The 22,858-nt window shown below is 35.6% G+C and overlaps 2 protein-coding genes across 2 annotated transcripts; one reads left to right on the top strand and one right to left on the bottom strand.

The window, feature by feature from the left end:
- Window positions 1-17,618: 17,618 nt before the first annotated feature.
- LOC148549696 (uncharacterized) lies at window positions 17,619-18,085 on the top strand. Its single transcript, XM_088495753.1, has 2 exons — window positions 17,619-17,768; window positions 17,846-18,085. Exons 1-2 carry the CDS (start codon window positions 17,619-17,621, stop codon window positions 18,083-18,085), a joined length of 390 nt encoding a protein of 129 aa, XP_088351879.1.
- Window positions 18,086-18,554: 469 nt separating this feature from the next.
- LOC110266021 (uncharacterized) lies at window positions 18,555-20,571 on the bottom strand. The gene is made up of 4 exons (XM_021109710.2): window positions 20,435-20,571; window positions 20,106-20,283; window positions 19,076-20,005; window positions 18,555-18,986 (listed from the first exon to the last, which is right to left on the bottom strand). The coding sequence occupies exons 1-4, from the start codon at window positions 20,569-20,571 to the stop codon at window positions 18,555-18,557; spliced, it is 1,677 nt and encodes a 558-aa protein (XP_020965369.2).
- Between the last annotated feature and the right edge of the window lie 2,287 nt (window positions 20,572-22,858).

Here is a 22,858-nt window from a genome sequence, read left to right as displayed (position 1 = left end):
ACGTCATCTATCCTTGAGCAAAGTATGAACTATTATATATTGCTGGAAAGCCCTGGATGTCTACTTTCCAACGCAATTGAGAGCGCGCCAATTGGACTTCTGTAGCTCCAGAAAATCCATTCCGAGTGCAGGGAGGTCAGAATCCAACAGCATCAGCAGTCCTTTTTCAGCCTGAATCAGATTTTTACTCAGCTCCCTCAATTTCAACCAGAAAATACCTGAAATTACAGAAAAATACACAAACTCATAGTAAAGTCCAGAATTGTGATTTTTATTTAAAAACTAATAGAAATATAATAAAAACTAACTAAATTATACTGAAAACATACTAAAAACAATGCCAAAAAGTGTATAAATTATCCGCTCATCACAGCTCCAATTCTTCTCTTTCTTACACAAAATTCTGCCAAACTGATCCGAATTTTACCTGAAATAATTAAAACACCAAAACAACTCAAGGTAGTATCTAAGGAGGATTTTAACACTAAAATATACTTAAACTCAAAAAATTCTAACTTAAAATAAACAGAAAATAAGGGAAAGATACTCACGCATTAGCGTACGCGAGAGTATGAATGCGACGCGAGTACTCTTCCCTGTTTTTCAATCTCGCATACGCAAACATAGTCCCGCATACGCGAGCCCCCTTGTTTTAGCCAAAAATGAGAATTTTGAATTTTATCCAATAATCCTCTAGCTTTCTAAACCTCTTTTACACTTGTTTAAGGTCTGTTAGTAAGTCTTTAATCCTTAGAATGGGGATGAGTCTGTTAAATAAGTTAAGGAGATACTTGGGAGGGTTTTGCGAAATGTTATCTGATTTAATGAGGCGTTGGTAATGTTGAATAAGAAGTAAATAATGAAGATAATGATAATAGTAATAAAATGTAGCTGAGTTGAGAGATGTTTGATGATGAGGTTGGCTATGAGAAAGAAGACTAAGGAGAACTGAGTTAATTATGAACTTTGAGTGGGATATGATGAGATTGATTAAGATATATGAAACTGGGTAAGATGCAGTGGCATTGTTGACGGAGGAAAATTGTCGGTAAAGATTTTCACAAAAATATCGAGTTGCAAGTATAGTTCTAAACCGACAATTGTAAGACGCGAAACTTTTGAAAAATTATTATGAACTAATTTTAAATTATATATATTCGTTTATAGTTTTAAGTTCATAAATCATTTTATAGAATATAATTAAAGATAGTTTTGATTAATTGGATTTGAAATAAATTAATATTTTTATCAATCAAAGATCCAAACAAGGGACATTTATTATTTTTCACTTAGGGATAGTGATGTACTAAAATTAAGAACAAAAGAGAATTAAAATAGGCTCAAAGTTGGCTAACAATGGACGATAAAAGGGTAGACTTTTTGGGTAAGTGAGCTCAATGAAGTGATGGCCTCAATCATATAAATATATTCATACATCAAACAATGGACATAAAGAATCAAACAAATCAAAGATTACAATCATAGAAAGAGAATAATCACACAAGAAGGAAAAAATAGTGGTTATATGATGTAACCACACAATTAGGCTCAAAAACTCACAAGATTATATGTTATTAGCTCAAAAACATGTTCCATAATATATAATTCAAGCAAGTTCAATGAAAATTTTTTTTACTCAAATCAATTGGGGTGCCCTATAGATAAATTCTTTGAAAATTTTCATTATTTTGACTGAGCTTATTATATATATAAAAAGAAATGCAATAAACCAAGAAAAATGCAACTAAAAATTCTAAAATACATGGTGATAGAAGAATAAGAAAAAAATGAAATGTGAAAATGTTGGGATTAGAAATTTGTCACCCAGGATGATCGATTGGTCGGACGACCTCCCCACACTTAAAATTTTGCACCGTCCTTAGTGCATTCAAAGATGAGCAAGGGGGTACGGCGACTACACGAGTTGCCACCTTCAGCAGGTGGATCAACCGGCTACTACGTGTTCTTTCTTCCGCTTTCCTTTTCCCTTATGGCGAATCATCCATGAAAAATAGAAAATAACACCGTAAGATGAGAAAATGCAAAAGTAAGGAAGCGTAAATTGTTGGAATGAGGTAAGAACCACTAAAATGAAGTGAGTGAATTAGTGTATGACATTGATGAAAACAAGTGTATGAATTCTAAGATTGCGCGTGGTTTAGAACTCACACACTAGCATGAAAAGCTATGTCACAATTACATAAGAAATTTGCACTTCACTCATTCTAGTGTGCTTGAGATACTCTAAAGAAAACTTGTAAGTTAAAGCAAACAACAAGCAATAAAGAAGCATGAACGCACTCAAGCAAATAAACAAGCAATTGTGAAATGGATAATGTGTGAAAATTGGTTGCCGTGCAAGAGAATTCAATACAACAAAGAAAATATAGAGCTTACATATCAATCAATAACACACTTGAAGTTTGTTTGCATCACCTAATTGACATGAAGTGGGATACATGGTTGCTATGCAACTTAGGACAAGAGAGATAGAAGTGAAAATCTATCACATAGCAAGCATAATCCATATAGCTTAAGAATTTCGAAAAGATGTCCTTAGGTGAGCTTACGATCCAATTTCACAAATGAAGCATTATGCCAAAATGACTAGTTTTAAGTATGTGTTGAGCACATAGTTAAACAATTAATGGTCAACATATCATTAAGGCATAAGCATAACATATGGATGCATATGATCAAGCAACACAATGCATTAAGATAAATGCACAACATCCAACATCAAAAAATTTTCTAGTCAAAGTAAAGAATTTAAATCACATGGTAGCCAAATCATGCAATTCAAAATACTTAGAAAGCTTTGAAGGCAATGTCATAAGTACTTGGTATGCATAAAATTAAGCATGAACAATATAATACCAAGGAACAAGATATAACCTCAACAAAGAAATCCAACAATGAATATTAATAACAATGATGCTAAAATAGCATCCTATCAATAATCAGCAGCAATAAACATCAACAAAATTAATAATCCACACCTTGCACCAAAATAGAAAATTAAACAAGAAATTAAACTACTACTAACTAACTAACAAACTAACTGACTAACTAAGGGTAGATGGTGAATGGCGGTGGTGGATGTTGGTTGAAAGAGGGGAAGAAGAGAAGAGAAGAGAAAAGAAGAAAAGAAATGAAGAGAAGAGAAGAAAAGAAATATGTGAGACAGGGGTGCCCACGCGTACGCGTGGGTGACGCGTAAGCCGGGAGAATAGAGAGTGATGCGTATGCGTGGGGCACGCGTACGCGTGGGATGAAATTATGCTAGATGCACAGTGTCCACACCCTACGCACACAACTCTCTGTTTGGAGTCATGCAGCAGCAGCACTCACGCACCATTTTTGCATGGTGGTTTTTTCTGGAGTCACGCGTACGCGTCAGGCACGTGCACGTGTGAGAGGTTGGAATCTTAGTGTTATGCATATGCGTGGGTCATCTGTACACGTGGTTGGGTGCTCTGTTTTTCAAATTTTTTTAAGTTCTAGCACCAAACCAAGCATTCCAAACACCCAAACAATCATCTAAACACCACCAGACCTTATTCAAGACACTAGACTGCCAAATAAACTTAACCAACTAAATTAAACATGAAATTGAACTAATTTTACCAATATTTACAAAAGAGAAAAAAATGAAAAGAGTTTACTATGGTGGGGTGTCTCCCATCTAACACTTTTATTTATTGTCCTTAAGTTGGACAATTGAAAAGCTCCTTCTCATGGTGGCTTGTGCTTGTATTCATCCTTAAACTTCCACCAGTGCTTGGATTTCCAAAATGCACCAAGATTCCAATTCCATTGCACCAAGTTTTGATGGAGTTCTTCATAAGCTAAGGGATCCCAAAATTGATCTTCTTGTATGCTGGGATCAACTTTGCTCTTACACCCATCTTAAAGGTTATCATCAAAGCTCCAATCGGGTGGTAAACATTTCGAATTCTCATTCACACACCAAAGCATCTTTCTAGACCCATTCAATGTAGCATAACTCCAACCTTTGTAATTCAACTTTGAGCTTTCAACCACAATGAACCTAAGATTATATTTCCAACCACTATACAACTCTCTCTTACTCTTCACTCCACAAAGAGCTCTAAGTTAACCATCTGTTTCAAGTAGGCCATATTCAAGTGGGATAATAAAGCTTAAGGATATGAGTTTTACCCACTCAAATGATAAGATGGATGGTTGCTTAGTGAGAGAGGCTCCAACCGGCTTTGGCAAGGTGCTTGCAAGTTCCACTCCCTTGTGCTCTTCTTTGACTACCTCCACCTCTTGGCAAGCATCTTCAATTTCAATTCCTTGTTCACCAACTACTTGTACACATTCCTCAATGCTCAAGTCATGTGTTGGAGGTCGTACACGGTCTTCCTTGTCATCAATTTCACAACAAAATGAGGGAGGTTCATCAATTTCAAAAGGCACATTGGTTGGTATGGAATCATCTTCAATGGTGGAGCTTGCTTCTTGATCAACCTCTTCCAATCTTTCTTCATTCATGCTATGCCTTGGAGGTTTCGCATTATCCTCCTCAACATCAATTTTAAGCTCAATAGAAGAAGGTTCAACAACTTCCACAAAATCATCAACAACATTACTTGGTGTGAAAGTGTTCTCAAGCTTGGAATCCACCTATTGTTCCACTTCACCTAGGTCTTCAACTACTTCTTTTTCTTCAACAATCTCCATCCCCTCCACTTGTTGCAAAACACACTCCATCTTCTTGTTCTCAAGTTGAGATTCTAAGATCTCCTTCATGCTCTGCTCTTCGGTTGATTCTCCACATTCATCCGTGGAAATGCTTTGTTTGTGGCATGAATTAGCCATGATATCTTCATGTCTCTTTTGGGCTTCCTCTTGCTCCTTTTGAACTAAGATTGCTCCAAGACGATCCATCACTTTCTTGAGACGATCCCTTGGCTCTTGTTCCACTTGGCTAACATAAGTAGGATTATATTGCTCTTGAATTGATGGATATGGATATTCTTCCATGAAGGGTTGTGGTGGAAGGAAAAATGTATCATGTGGTTGAAAGTTCTCATACATAGGAGGTGGTTCATCATGGTAATGGTATGTAGGTGGTGTATATTGAGGTGGTTCTTGGGAGTATTAATGTTGGAATTGTGGTGGTTTTATGTATGGTTCATATGGTGGTTGGTATGGTGGATATAGGTTAGGATCATATGGAGGTATTTGGTGGTATAAGGCTTGTGAGTATGGTAGTTGAGGGCTATATTAAGGAGGGGGTTCATAGGCATATGGTAGTTGTGGTTGATAACCACAAGGAGGTCCACCACACACATTAGATTGGTATGCATCATGGTATGGCTCTTGCTCATAATACATTGGAGGAGGTTGTTGACATGAAGATTGATCATAGGCATAATGCTCCTCCCACCTTTGATTGTTCCATCCTTGATGCATGTTCCCGTTGTAATTCCCATCTCCTACAACATAGTTAGAACCAAACTCATAGTCAAAAGGGTGAGAATTATAGTGACAAGAGAAAATAAAAACAAAAACTAATAAGAAATGAGGAAATAAAGTCCTAAAACTAGCAAAGAAACAAAAGGTAAATATATTCACAATATTCACATATGGACAATAACCAATAACAAGCACACATTGCAATTCCTCGGCAACGGCGCCAAAAACTTGAAAGAAGGAAATCATCAGTCTATAATTTCTTCTCAATAAAAGAAATCGCTTCGTTGCAAGTATAGTTCCAAACCGACAAATAACCTTCAATCAAAGTTTAATTTTTTGTTGTCATAAGTTCAACCCAATAAAATAACCGAGAGTATTGCTCCCAGGTCGTTCTCTCTAGAAATTACAATCGAGTGCTTAATTATTGGTTATGAGTTTCACGGGGTGGGTTGATAAAACAAGAAATTAAAAAAATAAGAATTTAAATGACAAGAAAAATAAAGTGACAAGCAAGTAAATCAAACAACTATATATAACAATTAATAAAAAGAGGCACTCATGGCAAGGATTGAGAATCGAGGTTTTTTATCCTAGTCATTAATCATAATAGAATAATTATCAAGAGTTAAGCCTATTTCGTTATCTCCAACATCGGGAGAAAGTCAAACAAGTCTAGTTAATCCTAATCCATAAGTAGTATTAATGGAAACAAGATCAACTAATCACTCTAGATCACCAATCTAAATTGGGTATTAATAACTCAAGATCACCTAATTTCTCTTTCCAAGCCAAGAATGCACAAAATCTACTCTAAACCTAAGCCGAGCATTTTATCAAACACTTGGAGTGAATAAAAATAAAAGCATATCAAAATTGCAAGAAATATAAAATCTAAACTACCCAATGCAAGAAATCAATAACAATAACTCAAACAAGCATCAATAAACATGAAAACATAAAATTGCATTAAATAAAATTAAAAGTGACAAGAGTGTTCATAAACTAAAAAGTGGCATAAAAGAGAAATTAACAAGAAAAACTAAGAGAATAAAGATGTAGGAACAAGAAATTACAAAGAAAATTAAATTAAAGCAAGAAATAAAACCTAAATCTAAGATGCAATTAAACTAAAAACTCTAATTCTAGAGAGAAGAGAGAGCTTCTCTCTCTAGAAAACTACCCTAAAACATGTTGCTAAGCTACACAAATTACTCCCCCTTGTTTCCTCTTGAATTCTGCATCAAATAGCTTCACAAATGAGTTGGATTGGGCTTCTACAACCCCAGAAATCGCCCCTAGCGTGTTTTATTAATGAGGTCATGTGCTGCTTGTCATGCGTACGCGTGGGCCATGTATATGCGTCGACATGAATTCTGCGAATCCTCATTCTTTCATGAATTCTCCATTTTGCATGCTTTTCTTCCATTTCTTTCAAGTCATTGCCTTCAAAACCTTAAATCACTCAAACAAACATATCAAGGCCTCGACTGGGAGAAAAGTAAATTAAATTTAGCAATTTTAAGGCCTAAAAAGCATGTTTTCACTCTTAAGCACAATTTAGGAGAAATTCACAAAACTATGCTATTTCATTGAATAAATGTGAGATAAGTTGATAAAATCCACTAAATTCAACACAAGATAAACCACAAAATTGGGGTTTATCAGTGCGTACGCATGCTTCATACATACGCACGGAACCTGTCCTAGTTCCTTCAGTTGTGTGAATGATGCATACGTGGAATAGTACATACGCACAAAAATGCCATGATGCATATGCAGCATAGGTGCGTATGCACAGAACCCACTTTTGCTAACCTTGCTGCAAAATCTACAAAATTCAATTTTAACCACCAAACTTCAAAGGATCATAACTTTTAGTACAAACTTTTTTTTACTCCCTTCTTCAAAGAAAATAAATACACATCTCCAATTTTATTTCAACACAAATTCCATAAATATTCAAGTTCTGCGCATCAAGTTATGGTCTGTCGAACTTGACCAAAATTTACGAAAAACATATTTTTCTGCAATACCCAAAACAACTATTCACAAAACTCTTTTCTTTTGCAATGAATACTCAATTCTCACCTTAACCATCATACAACTTTCATTCACTTAAAATCACACAATTTGACACTTCCAAAATCTCAATATCACTCACCCTTAATCTTATTCCTCATGAAAATTTTCCAAACAAACAACAATATCCACCACAAATTTTCCAATTCCCATATATATCAAGCATTAGAAAATCACTAAATCAAGGCCTCCGGCCACTTTCATTCAATAATCAATAACTATCCAATAACACATATTCATACTAAATCATCATCATCAACAACACTAATCCAACAATATCTTAGAGTCAACTTGCCTAGAGTTTCACATAGCATTACATAGTGATTATCCGAAATTGATTCCCGTATCTTAGTTGACGGCGGTTCCGATTTCTTGCATCCTTCTCTCCGGCCAATCCAAGCCTCAATCAATTCCTCATTAATCCAAGCTTCAACCAACTATATTCAATCTAATTACATTCAAATTTCACATTGTTCATACTAGGGTTTAATAGAAATTAGTGAAAAACAGAAGGAAAGAGTTTTCTTACCTTATTCCACATGAACATGGACTAAACCCTACTAAAAATTGAGCTTGAACTTCCACTAAAGCATCAAAATCATAATTTCATCACCTCACTATCCAAAAATACAAAATTTGCAAGAAACAGAGAAATGAGATAGGATTCTCGTAATTACTCACCTCAAAAGTGGTATAGAAATGTAAAGCGAGATAAGAGCGATTAGTCACAAACTGGTCGTCGGTTGGAGCTCCGGCTTGTGAGAAAAATGGATTTGAAGTTCAAGGTGAATAGTTTTTTAGTTTGGTCTCTCTCTCTCTCTCTCTCTCTCTCTCTCTCTCTGGGGTAAGATGTGTGAAATTAGGGGAGGGAGTCACACTAGTGACCCCTTAAGTGACGGTATTTTTGTCCTTTCGTTCATTGGCCCTACCTAAGCCCAAATTTTTAAAGATATCTATTTCGGTTCGTATTTTAAATATTTTCTGGTCATTTTTATATTTCTATTTTTCTCATATGCAGTACTGAATAGACCTAAGCATGTACAGTTAATTACGACGCCGGTATGCATTTTTTCATAATTAATTATATTCTTGTGCTCTGAAAAATTTTCAATGTTCAAATTTTATTTGTAAATTTTTAAATTATAAAATTTAAATTTTTAACCCATACTAGATGGTTTCAAACCCTCTTAACTCAATTTTTAACTATATAATTGGCCAATAAATTTCTCGAATCTTACACTAACAGTGCATCGAAAATTGAATTATTTATTTTGCACACTTTTTATTATATGAAAAACAAGTTTTTTATTTTTTTCTAATTTTTTATCAATACATTATTTTTTATATTTTTTTGAATATTTTTTAAGTTTAATTACTCTATTAATTTTTATAATTTAATTATTTTTAATTTGATTTTTATTATTTAAAAACTTTTAATAATATATTTTTTTATCTCACATTAATAAATTTTCTTCAAGTATGTGAGACAAACACATTTATATATATCATCTCTCACCTCTATTATCTCTTTATGTTTGTTCTTCTTTTTAGGTCATCTTTCCTTGTGTTAGTTCCTCTTTCTAACACTATGAAAGTTTCTTTAATTCCTTAATTTGCTTCTTATATTCGTTGCCCCCAATTTGTCCATAACATTAATCGAATCCACCTGCTCTTCTTTTTTATTCTTTCTTTTTTTTTTTTTTTGAAAGATTTTTTTTAATCTTTGAACAACACCACAAAATTATAACATGCCAGATGAGTTCTTTGCTCACACCAAAATTAAAAAGAGGAATGAATAATGATAGAACTATAGCTTAAGCTTCAATTATAAGGACCCACTTTGAATTATAATGATAAATAAGGAATAGCAAACGCAATTTTTAATTAGGCATTAATAAAAAAAATTTGCACTGCATCGTTTATGGATTTTTGTATTGTTGTTAAGAGAACTAACAAAAATGAGGGAACTAAGCCAATTTTATGGTGTTAAAAAAACTACCACAACCAGATACGGACGTTGTAACACCTACCGCTACACAGAACTTTACGTTTAAGTCGTAAATCAAAGGCGGCGAGGCATTATATTACCTAAAACAAATATACATACATAATATTCGAAAGATAATAGTATAACTAGGAGTCTGTGAAAAAAAGATAAACAAAACGATAACCGTCATCACACTCGAAATGTCAAGATAGAAAACGTCGTATACATAAGCAAAAGATATATATATATATATATATATTCCGAAGGATGAACCGGACAGTTCCAATAAGATTTCATTCTTGAACAAAAATCCGATAGACTTATTTGAGGGAGGGTCCCATTGGCGTGCATCCAGTAGGAATTGAACCTACGAATTCGCTCCAAATTCTACTTGAGCATCCAAATCGGGGTCGATGCCAGCAAAAACATCTCGGAACAATTTGGTTAATATATCCAAATTTGTTCCTTCTTGGCTAAAAGAGATTCCTATTACTCCAACCAACAAAGTAAATAATACTAATATAAACATAGAAAAAAGCATAGTATTGGTGGGTCCAAGAGTTTTATAAAACTCTCTTGATGGAAAAAAATGTGAATGAAAGATCCCGCTTATATATATATATATATATATATATATATAAAATCTAGGATAAGATACATAAGTACTAGTCTTGACCTGTGAAGAAAAGGTCAGCTAGAATATTACAAAACCAAAAGTGTACTGAAATACATCTTTTTTCTCCAAAATAAAACCTCTAAGAGAAAATACATAAGACAAAATAAACTCCAAAAGTAAAGTCTTCTTCGCTTTGCCGAAAGGAAACTTGCACACTCAGCTAGGGCTGTACATAGTTTGGTTAATCGAAAAACTAAACCTGTTTTTTGGTTAACCAAAAATTTAATCTTGGTTAATTAACCAAATTGGTTTTATATGATAAAACTAGTTATTAAGCGGTTATAAAATTTAAAAATCGGTTTTTAACCGGTTATAAAAATAAAAATTGGTTTTGAAAAAATTACTGGTTTTTGAAAAAAAAAATTGGTTTTTGGAAAAATAAAACTGATTTTCTGACAAAAAACCAGTTTTTTAAAAACTCATTTTTTTTAAATTGAATTTTTAATCTAAAAAATTAAAATTAAAGTTAAATTTTTTTAAAATTTGGTTTTGATTTTAGTTAATCGGTTAAAACCGGTTTTTTTAACTTGGTTTTAGTTAACCAATTTTAAAAAATATGGATATGATTTTAAAATTTTGTTAAATTGGTTAACCAAAATGTAGTTATGATTTTTTTAATCGGTTAACCACATTTTGGTTTTTAAATGTACACCCCTACATTCAGCGAGGTGCGTACGTCCTGTATCTGTAAAACAGAAATTTTCAGAACGGGTGAGAACCTGAAGGTTCCCAGTAGGGTAATAGTTCCAAATAGAGACTACATAAAGATACATGAAACCACTAGACAATTCTAGTCTCCAAACTCACAAAGTTCAAACCTAGGATTCTCTCTAAATCCCAACAAGGTCAACATACTAAATCTCAGCTACATCAGTGATCTCCAATCTCAGTTTTTTCCACTACATCTCAGCATATTTATTTCCAACATCACAGTTGATCAGTGTTTAGTATATAATTCAGTAGTAGCAAGAACAAGTAATGCAATTCAAACACAATCAAAGAGCAAATACAACAATTAATACATTTAGCAGTTAAACATAATCATTCACATAGGCAAGCCAAGTACAACAAGCACACCTAAATAATAGCAAATAGATGCATATGATGCATGTCTATTATATTGGCCATGAGATCACGTGTCGATTAAACTGCCAGACCCGACACATCCGGTAGCTAACCCAGACATAATCTCTCTGTCGCACATCCCCAAGAGGAATAACAAGAAGAGAATCCTCAACCTTCTAGAAGGGAATCCTCAACCTTCTACCATCTCATTGGAGGCAGCGCTATCTGGGATATAATGCCCGCCACACTTCACAATCAGAGAGAGACTGTGATACAACGATAGGGAATCATCAACCTAACTCGTGCATACCATAGCCAGAAATTGAATCGAAGGGAATCCTCAACCTTCTATCCAATTCTCCGATGTAACAAGAGAAGAAATCCTTAACCCCGCTTGTCCACCACAACACAAGAGGGAATCCTCAACCTCAACTTGTCTATCCATGAGCGGGATCAAACCACCATCCTCACCATAGGCGGAATGAACCACCATCCCCACAACATCAATCATAATCACAATCATATATAATCATTTTTCAATCAAATCTCATTATGTTCACATTTATCACGAGGATAATTATCCTCAAACCGTGAGCGGGATAAAATAACCATCCTCATCATAGTTGGAAATTGAACCGAAGGGAATACTTAACCTTCTGTCCAATCCTCCGATGTAACAAGAGAGGAAATCCTCAACCCAACTTGTACATTGCAACACAAGAGAGGGAATCCTCAATCTCAACTTGCCTACTCGTAAGCGGGACAAGGCCATTGTCCTCACCATGGGTTAATCATTATTGACCAAACCCATTATCATCATCAAATCCATCATTAATCATAGTTTTCATTCTAAGCCTCATATGAATCCTCACTTTTGATCTAAGCATCTAATCAATTCAATTCAATTCAATCCCAGTCATAATCTTAACCAGCCTCGTAAATCATAACTTATCATAACCTAATTCACATACGGATATATGTATAACTGGAGAGAATCCTCAAACTCTCTAATTTATGAGTGGGATTAAACCACCATCCTCACATCACACCACAACCACAAACAAGTAGGATAAAACCACCAACCTTGCCCGGAACCACGAACAAGCGGGATAAGACCACCGACCTTGATCGGAACAAGTATCACATCAATACGCAAGCAGGACAAAACCCACAACCTTGCCACGCAAGCGGGATAGTGCCACCATCCTTGCCAATTCAACAATCATAATCGATCTCAAGCACGCAAGCGGGATAAAACCACTGTCCTTGCCAAATTGGTCATTTAGACCACAATCAGTTATAGTCATTGACTTAAATTTGTTTCATTAGTTATTATAGCCTTTAACCCCAATTCTTTATCAATTAATCAATTTCATTTTCTCATAAGCGGGATATCACCACCATCCTCATCGTGGGCAGAATAAACCTCCATCCCCACAGCATTTCGTCTGGTTAACCAAGTGTTTAAGAAATATTTTGAGATTTTGATCATCAATTCCTTGGAGCAGTGAAAAAATATGGAAAGATCAAAATCAAAAGTTCCAAGGCTCTGAGAACCAATGATTATGATCCAATTATATGTCTATGGTGTTCTTGTTCTAAGGATAGACTTGGATCAGTAAATCTAAGGGGTGCTTTATCACCCGATAACTTAGGCCAACTGGACCAGGATTATTGATTGAAAGCCTGTTTAAAGAGCTGCCTTACAACAAAACGATTAGAAGTCCAAAGAGGCTCTGAGCATCGATGTCTGGATCAAAACCATAGTTATGTGCTTGTGGGATGAATGTGCCAAGGAAAAACCACTAAAATTGGCCTTGCAACAAAACCCTTAAAGTAAAAAAACCGCAAGATCTTTCTCTAAATTCAAATAAAAAGTAATTGCCTCCAAGTCATACAAATCCAAAATAAATCTCATAATACAATTTGAATTTCAGTTTTTGAAAACTCCTAATCCTGAGTATGCAAGATTCATGAAGGATAAGAGAAGTCAAATGCAACCACAAATAATTATCACAACCCTCACTTTTTGTTTTCAAATCTTAAAAGCTTTTCAAATCTTTTTGCTTGAGGACAACCAAAGCTTTAAGTTTGCTGTTGTGATGACATGTCATTTTAAGCGGTTTTTAAATTCTTTTTCTTATTTATTTTCTTAGGTTTTATTAAATTTCTTATGTTTTCTAATAGAATTTAATAATTAATCAAATATTAGGAGTTTGGATAGTGTTTGTAGGTTTACAAGAGTTTTCTGGCTCAAAAACAAGCAAGAATCGAAGAAAAACTCAAAAGAAACACAAAAGTGTGGCCCAAAGGAAACAAAAGTGTGGCCCAAGGAACTAAAGCCACGACTGCTAGCGGACCCATCCAGGCTTCAGCAGCATGCCGGACAGACGACTCCTGTGCCTGGCAGAAGATCCTCCACGCCGGGTGGCCTTGATGCATGCTCGGCGGCCTCCATGGAAGCCTACTCCCACGCCCGGCATATGAAGCTCACACTTGGCATATATGTCCCTTTGCAAGTGTGATTTTGGGCTTTTTGCTCAATCTTTCACTAACACAAGCCCGAATTAACCATAATTACAACTTTCAACTTCCAAGATTTAATAAATTAAGGTCCAAACTTAATTATCCACATTATTAAAAGTCTTAATCACATTCAGAAGATTGAATATGCTTGAAGATTAGTTATTGATTCTCTCTAGAAGCATAAAAGATTTGCTCATTTAGATTTGATTTGAATTATTTATTTTTTAATTTGAATTAGAGTCAGTAAGCAGTTATCTTGTTTCCTTCTCCGGAAGATAAGTGATTATCTTATCCTTTCTATCTGAAGGATAATATTAGTTTAGTTTTAAATTTGAATTCTAGAATTTAGGCTATAAATAAGTGACGTAGCTCATAGAGAAGATCATCAAGTCCTCGGACTACTTCTCTTCTTGTTTTTCTTACTTCTTCATGGGTAACTAATTCTCTGCCAAAGGATTAGGAGCTCTGTTTATATTTTCTTTGGATAATTAATTTACATTTTTTTTTTATTTTGAAGTTTTGCATTGATCTATTTCATGATTAAGTTATTTGTTCTTCCTTCGGATTAGTGGATCGAAAGGTAAGCTAATTCTTCTTGGATTCTTTTATTATAATTGAAAATTTTGATATTTGAATCAAAGCTTGAAAACTCTTTCACATGACTATTTAAATTCGGCTAGGAATAGTGGTTCAATTAGTGTGCAACACATACATGATTTTCAATCACTCTAATTTTAAATAAGTGACATATAATCCGGATTAGAACAACTTTTGAAAATTATGTTATCTTTTAAGATTTAACTGGACAGGACTAACTTGAATACGTGACATATAATTCGACCTAATGACTATTTTTAAATCTTATTTGAATTTAAAATTAGTTTTGTGCTTAATCTCTTGATTATTAATTAATTGATGCCTAATTAATGCTTGAGAAACTGAGGAGCCAAGGAATTGAAAATCAGTTACTAAAGGTTTTGTCGTGAAAGATCTTTGCAAATTTCAAGATAAATAAACAAGATTGATTTTCCTAAGAGCATAAGCATATCTAAAGCCCTTGACTCTCATCATTACTGTCTTCTCTCAATTCCTAATTCAAGTTCACTATCCATGGCATCCAAGCATTCAACATTCAAGATTCTCAAAACTCCCAGCAAGATACTCTCTTGCCCTCTCTCTGATCAACAATCAGATTTTATTAATCTAATTAGGTATTTAATTTGTCCTTTGATTGCTTAATTCTTTAATCCTCGTGGGAATGATATTTACTCATCGTGGTATTACTTGTGCGATCCGGTGTACTTGTCGGTATCTGTGAGCTTTGATTTTTGTTCATCAGTGTTTTGAAGGGATTGGTGAGGCTGCAAGCACTTGTGAGGGAACATAATATGAGGAAGCAAGTGCAGATGACAATGTGGTGCATGCAAGCATTGCTTCGAGTTCAGGCAAGAGTAAAGATTCACATAATCCAGTTAAGTCATGAGAAGAAGCAACATGAAGCAATAGTGAAGAGAGAGAGCTCTTGCTTACACCTTCAACTACAAGACTGGGAGACCTCAATTGGATTGGAATTGGTTGGAGCGTTGGTTGTGCTAAAATCGAGATTAGACCAACTGGAGATGGCACACCAGACTCAGTTGAATGATATGGGATAATGCAGGCTGATATGGGATAGTGATATGGAATATAAAATTAGACCTCAATTGATTTTATTTATCCTGATGCATTTTATAACTACTTTGGATATAAGAGAATTATATGTCTAATTTGGTTTGAATTCTACTAATGTAATACTAGTTTTCATTGATTAATTTTTTTTAAATGATATTCACAGATTTTTGTCAATGTTTTTTATTGTTTTTGGAGTGCATTAGAGTATATGTAAAGCACATACCGGAACTTTTTTTTTTAATTTGATAAGGATATTGCCACGCTTTAGTGGCAATAGGTCCATGTATCTTCGACTATGGGGCACGCTTTAAAAGCGTAGTCGTATCTTCAGCTAGGGGCACTTAAAGCGTAGCCATATCTTTGGCTATGGACATGCTTCAAAAGCGTGGCTATAGAGTCACACGTACGGCCATGCTCGCAATCAATAAAAGCGTGACAAACATAAAACGTGGCGATATATCGACAAAAGCGTACCAATAGCTCAAAAAATATGGCGAAAATTTATCACTACGCTTTTTCCAACTTTTTGCCACGCTTTAATAGCGTAGCAAAATTATGGTTTTCTTGTAGTGAAACGAATCGCTTGCCCTTTCAATTGCAGTGTGAATGAAGCACGTATAGTATATTGTCGAATGGTAAAAGGTTAAACCAAGATGATGATAGTATGTTTCCTTAAGATATCGAAAGATGTACCACGTTATTGCTGAAGACATATAAACTACATGGAGCATATTGTGATACGAATGCAAAGTGAAGTCTCGTTATTTTCTGTATTTACTCAATTATTTTTAATTTTAAATGTCAACATCTTAGATTTGGATTTTAATGGACTTTTACAAATTAAAAACTTTATTAACTCATTCATACAAATTAAAATCTCATTTTTATTCTCATTATCAACAAGATTGTATAATTTTAATGTTAGAATTAACTGTAATAAAATTAATTTCTTTTGTCCATATAATTATTTATTTTATAATTTTAATTCTAAAATTTTTAAAGTATTTTATAATATTTGTCTATATAATTATTTATTTATTGTCATATTAATAATAAATTTAAATTATATTTAAATTTATTTTAATATAAATAATATTATATAATTTTTATGTTAAATTTTTTATCTCTCAAAAAATTTCTTCAACTTCTGCCACTGGATTGAAGCTGATTTAAGCAGAAAGTTATCAGAAGTTATGTTTGTCTATATATCCATGGATAGATCTTATAAAAAATAATCTTAAATAATATTATTTATCTCTTTGAGATAAGGACTTTATACATAGAAGTATACAATTAAATGAATTTCAGTGGGTTAGGCTATACAAAATTTGTAAAAAGTAGAATTTTTGTGAAAGAGTAAAAGATGCTTTTGGCGAATAAAATAGTGTGTGTGTGTTTTACTGTTTTTTATGTCTATCTCATTTGAAGGTGCAAAATATTAATATTTATTTAATGAAAATAATGTGTTTATTAAAGAAAAAAACTCCACGTGGTCCGGTTTATATAAGTTGTGGTTGTTAATTTTACTCTATAGTTATATATGATCTATAGGTCCAAAACACCGAAATGACAAAAAAAAAAAAACGCTACATTGTCTTTTACATTATTATTATTATTATTATTATTATTATTATTATTATTATTGTGTGCTTTAAAGACATATATTAAATATATTATAAAAAAAATAATTTAATGCTATTTATTATTTTTATATATTAAAAATATAAAAAATATTATTATAATAAATCATATTAAAATATTTTTTATAATATATTTAACATATGCCTTCAGAACACACAATAACAAAATCCTTATTATTATTATTATTATTATTATTATTATTAGGAATAAGTATTGTTTGGTTCCTCACGTTGAGGGTCGAAATCGAACCCGTCCCCGATGTATATTTTGATTTAAAATCATTCTTAAAGTCGCATTTGAATTTAAAATTGTCCTTTATAACATTTTCGAACGTAAATGCCCTTGCGTCGTTATGAGGCAGTTATGATCATGGAAAATAATAATAAATATATATATGTATATATAGGAAATTAAAATGAATGGGAAAGTTTAATAATTATACATTGAATTGAAAGGAGGAAAGGGTAAAGTAGCGTGGAAGCCATTGTTGCATAGTTCACCGTGAGGACCTGCTGGAGGGAGACCGCCATGGCTGCACGAAGCTCAAGCTCGTCTCGAATCCCATCTTCGTCACAAGGTAGGCTGCTACTTTGTTCCCATGGTGAGAAGCCGGTGTTGCGAATCTCGGGGACCAAGGAGAACCCAGGTCGCAGATTTTGGGGTTGTGTCTACTTTGAGGTTTGTTTATTTACTTTTCCTCTGAATTGGGTCTTCTGGGTGATGGAAGGGATGGTGATCTCTGTGGGTATGTGCAGGTGCAAGAAGGCTGCAATTTTTTTCGTTGGGCAGATCCAGATACAGAGGTGGAGTATTCAGAAATTGCTAGGTTAAGGAAGAAGCTTTCGATGATGAAATCAAGAACTAAAGTGGCAGAGTGGAAGCTGAAGTTCGTTGCAGTGTTAGGGTTTTTTGGGTGGGTTGGGTTTGTATGTTTGCTGTTGCAGAGTTGGTCTAAAGCAACGCAACAGTGTCTCATTCCATTGAACCTGGTATGAAACATGTGTAGGTGTATTATGCTGTTGTTTTTGTTGGTGAATTGGGCTGGGGTTTATGTATTAGGGGGGTTCTTGATTGTGGTATGTTGAATGTATTTCAAGATGTATATATGACTGTCTTGTAAGCATGGTTGGATATTGAAATGAGAGTGAAAGTTTTTCTTGGCAAAACATGATTTCCATGACTGAACAATAAGATAACAGTGTCATTAAAATGGTAACAACCTAAATACATAATAAGCATAGTGTTTGACATTACCAGAACCTTAAGAGAAACTTAACTCAAAATAACCTAACCATCAAAAGGATTGGCCGGCAACAAGCCAATATTTCACTACAACCAACAGTAGCACAGCAACAAAATATAAGCTAATATTTCAGTACAACCAACAAGTCCACACTGGATTAACCAGAAGCTTAAGACAAACTTAAAACAAAATAAACCAACATGCTAAGTGTTGTCATTTCCCTAAAGCAATCCCCATTTTCTTAGAGGCAACTTTGCCATTAACTTCAGTTTCCTGGGAGAAACATGAGGTCCTCCAGTAAAGCTAACAGAGTAGTGCCTAGTGGGTTGGCTTGAAGCTATGGCAAAGGATGGCTGAGATGCTGGAAGAGTAGTGGTGGTTAATTGTGATGATGAAGTTGGTGGATCAGGTTGGGCTGAAGGTGTGGGCTTCATGGTCCCCTTGGGCCTGCTTCTAGGCCTTTTTGGCGGTGCTACAGTGTTGGACTGGGCTGAGCTTGTTGGCTGTGTTGCTAAAGCAACTTTTCTCTTGACAGTGAGCTTGGGAGTGGGCTGTGTAGATGCACTTTTCTTTCCTCCCTTAGCAGCTGGAGGGATAGAGTTGTTGCTTCCCCTGGATTGCTTGCTCTTGCTTTGTTTCTTGGAATTTTGGGCCTATGAAACATTTGCAGTCAATACAGAAGAACATAAGGCTGAGTTAAAAACTCTCAGACAAGCAATGTAAAAAAATTTAATCAATATACCTCATTCTCAATAGGTTTAGGGCATCTGCTTTTATTATGTCCAACAACACCACATATAGAGCACCTTTGTTTCTCCCCCTTCCTGGACATGTGAGTGCGGCTGCTCTGTTCTTCATCTCCAGCAGCTGGCTTCCTTTTTTTGACTGGCCTGTGACTATGCCTTCTGTATGGGGGAGGCATTACATCAGGATGTGGTGTAATCTCCCATAGGTCAGGGCCGTTCAATGGGTGAATTACTGCCTCGTAGCACCTCAAGTATGCTTCTCTCTTGTAGCAGTTAGCCACATAAGGTTCCAACTCAAGCCCTTTGAACTTGATGCAACTAATTGCATGGATACAAGGTATTCCACTCAACTGCCACCTTCTACAAGAGCACTCAGAGGATCCTAAGTCAACAGTAAACTTATCTAACCCATTCATAACCTCATATTTCTGAGCAGCATACCAATATGGACGCCATTCTCCAGCAGATCTAGACCTCCTCTCCAACTTGATTCTAATCCTAGGTAAGATTGTCCCTGCATACTTCTGAGCCAAATCCCTATTCTCTGCCCACCTAGTCATCAGTTTAACCCGGATCTCCTCTAACATTGTAAGTATAGGTTTCTCTCTAGCATCAACTATGGCAGCATTAAAGCTCTTAGACATATTGTTAACCAGTGTATCTACTTTAGAATTATAGGTAAACCTAGATCTAGACCAATACCTAGGGGGGATAGCATTTAGGTACCTATAGGCTTCCTGATTCACAGCTTTCAGTTCGGCCATGTTCTTCTCCCAGTCCCTCCAGTGAGTCGCCTTAGCACACCTCCACATTAGTTGCTTCAATTGTAACCCTGGAAACCGTTTCCTGAAATTGCTGTATAGGTGCCTCACACAGAATCGATTCTCCACACCTGGTATAACATCATCGTATGCTGGCAACAAACCCTGTAAGCAGAAAATGGAGGACCAAACAGTGATTGATACTTGAGATATAGTAATTCATTGTGTCGATGTACATAAGTAAACTTCGGTTACACTTGCTTACTTTCTGCTGGTCAGACATGAAAGTAGTTCTTCCCATCTTCTCAACACCAATGTCAGTTGCAAGATGACTAAGGAACCAAGTCCATGAGTCCTTGGTCTCGGCCTCTACAACCGCATATGCAATGGGCAGCATTTGGTCGTTTGGATCCCAACCAATGGCAGTAAGAAGTTGTCCCCCCCTGTGGTGTCTTCAAAAAACAGCCGTCTAGACCAATAAAGCTCCTACAATGATTGAAGCTCTGCTTGCATGCTTCCAAGCAGATATAGATCCTTTGAAAGATACAGTAGCTGGTCTGTGATGAGGCTACCTCATTATCAAGTTCAGGGAACCTTTGCACTTGTAGGCGAACGGATGTCCCTGGATTTGCCCGCATCAGCTCATGTGCATAATCATATATCCTCTTATACTGCTCTCGGAAGGTTCCCTGGATTTCATCAAGTGCAATCTGCTTGGTCCTCGTTGCCATTGACTTGGTGACAGTCAAGTTCCACTTTTTTTGAGCCTTTGACACTAACTCCCTAATCTTCACCTTCGGATTTGATTCCACTTTCTTCTTGAATGCCTTGCCTAGCCATCTAGAGTGCAAAATCCCCACCCTGTGTGCTTATGTACATGTGTGAGTCAAGTTCATGCTGCGAAGCTGCCAAGTATCCTCTTCTTTCATCTTCGCAGCATACAGCCAAAACGGACATTCGCCAGTGCAAACTGCCCTAACCCTTTGCAGATCACACTTCCTAAATGTGATTGCCCGAGCAGTCTGCACAGCATATGCAGTCACAGTGTCCTTGAACTCTTCCCTGGTAGCATACACTGTGCCCACTTCCCACTTGTATTGCCTCATGTCTTTTTTATGCTTGTGAACTGGATAACTCTGTCCCTGGTGGTCTGAATCTGACACAGCACCTCCAACCTCGTGGTCATTCTCTATTTCATCACTCCCTGCTCCATCTTCATCCTCAAAGTTTTCAATTGCAACCCTCTTATTTTTCACTGCCCTACTTTTTTCATTCAACACATTAACATCTTGAAATCCACTAACAGCAGGATCAAGCTCATCTTCACTGCTGGTAAAGTGTAAATCATCTTCAGTCTCTTCCTCTTCCTCAGATGGTTCATACTCTGAATCAACGCTATCACTATCACTATAGTTACCCATATCAGCTTCCAGATTAACATCATCACCACCTGCTGTATTCTCGGCCCCAGAGATATCAGCAGCTGCTTCAGATTCTTTTAAACCAGCATCTTCTCCTCCATACACAACCAGCTGTTGTCCCACATCATCCATCCTATGATCCCCCCCAACATCAATGTATCCAGAAGCAGGAAACACCTCCTCTTCCTGAACCTTGTGCACTACATACAACTCAACATAATCTCTTACCTCAGCTATTTTGCACATAGCAATAGAATCTGCATCAGATTTAAACAACTTCAAATTTTTCTCCAAGTCTTCATGTGTAGGATCCTTGAACCACAAGGAAGGGATATTCTCCTCCACATATCCAAACTGCTTTAACTCTGCATAAGCTTCAAATACGGACCACCGATCACCATCAATTTCTTCTATCACTGTTGTTTCTCCCCCCCCCCCCCACATACTCTAACGGCCCATTCTGATAGGTAAACCACCCCCATGGTAGACTTTCATTTTAAAGTACACCATTGGCTTCTCCAACAACCTATACACAGTGCCATATCACACAAATAGAAGAAAAAATTAAAACCTAAACCACACAGTGATGTTTATCCCTAATCTCAGTAAACGGGAAACAAACTCAACATACCTGATAGAATGTGCACGACCCTGCCTTCCAGTAAACCAGACTCGGCTGCGATCTTCACTCCAAGAACACCTTCTAGCGTTTCTGATTCTTCCCTAGGGCACGGTGGAACAACATTGGTGAAGTGAAACGTTATGATTAATGTTGGGTTTACGTTGAGGGTTAGGAAGCATATGAAGGGGTGAGGTGTTTCGCGCGAAACACAAAAACTTCAGAAAGGGTATCATCATCATTTATAAAAAGTTTACTTCGTCAAGGACGATTTTAAATTCAAATGCGACTTTAAGGATGATTTTAAATCAAAATATACATCGGGGACGGGTTCGATTCCGACCCTCAACGTGAGGGACCAAAACAATACTTATCCCTTATTATTATTATTATTATTATTGAAACATATGTAACACTACAATAAAAATTAGAGACCACTAGCAAACACGACCCATTACGGCCGAAACCAGCCCAATAAACATTATCATTATCATAACATTAAGGTTAACCAATAAAACTCTACAACCAAATCATGTATCTAATAAAGTCCAACCAAATAATTTATATATATGTGTTGCTAATGTGTGATAGACTTTAATGTAAACAGCATCTTTCCTGATGTTTTCCTACATTTCTCTATTACTTCTTCTTCTCCTCTTCTTCCTCATTTTTTTCTTTTGTTATCGTTATCGTTACCACCACATCACTACCGCCTCCATCTCCTCATCCTTCTCCTCTTTTTTTCTCATTTGAATTTCTTCGATCTCTTCCTTCCTTTTCCTCCTCCTCACTAAAAGAAAATAAACTTTTTGTCGTGCTTTTAAAGCATGCTGAAAAGTGCGAAAAAGCGTGCCGATAGCTTTTCGCCACGCTTTTTGAGCTACAGGCACATTTTTAAAAGGGTCACATCTACAAGCGTACCGGTTGCTCTATCGCCACACTTTTCTCAATCTATTGGCACGCTTTATCTATTGCCAC

The sequence above is a fragment of the Arachis ipaensis genome, chromosome B8 (assembly GCF_059453495.1).
Source record: "Arachis ipaensis isolate K30076 ecotype BB chromosome B8, ASM5945349v1, whole genome shotgun sequence".
NCBI lineage: Eukaryota > Viridiplantae > Streptophyta > Magnoliopsida > Fabales > Fabaceae > Arachis > Arachis ipaensis.
This window is presented reverse-complemented; position numbering and strand designations above follow the sequence as displayed.

Coding starts and splice junctions, on each gene's coding strand:
- LOC110266021 (XM_021109710.2), bottom strand. CDS start 20,571: ATGGCAACGAGGACCAAGCAGATTGCACTTGATGAAATCCAGGGAACC. Junction 20,284..20,434: donor GTTCGCCTACAAGTGCAAAG/GTTCCCTGAACT, acceptor AAGACACCACAG/GGGGGGACAACTTCTTACTG. Junction 18,987..19,075: donor CTAAACCTATTGAGAATGAG/GTATATTGATTA, acceptor AATGTTTCATAG/GCCCAAAATTCCAAGAAACA.
- LOC148549696 (XM_088495753.1), top strand. CDS start 17,619: ATGGCTGCACGAAGCTCAAGCTCGTCTCGAATCCCATCTTCGTCACAA. Junction 17,769..17,845: donor GGGGTTGTGTCTACTTTGAG/GTTTGTTTATTT, acceptor GGGTATGTGCAG/GTGCAAGAAGGCTGCAATTT.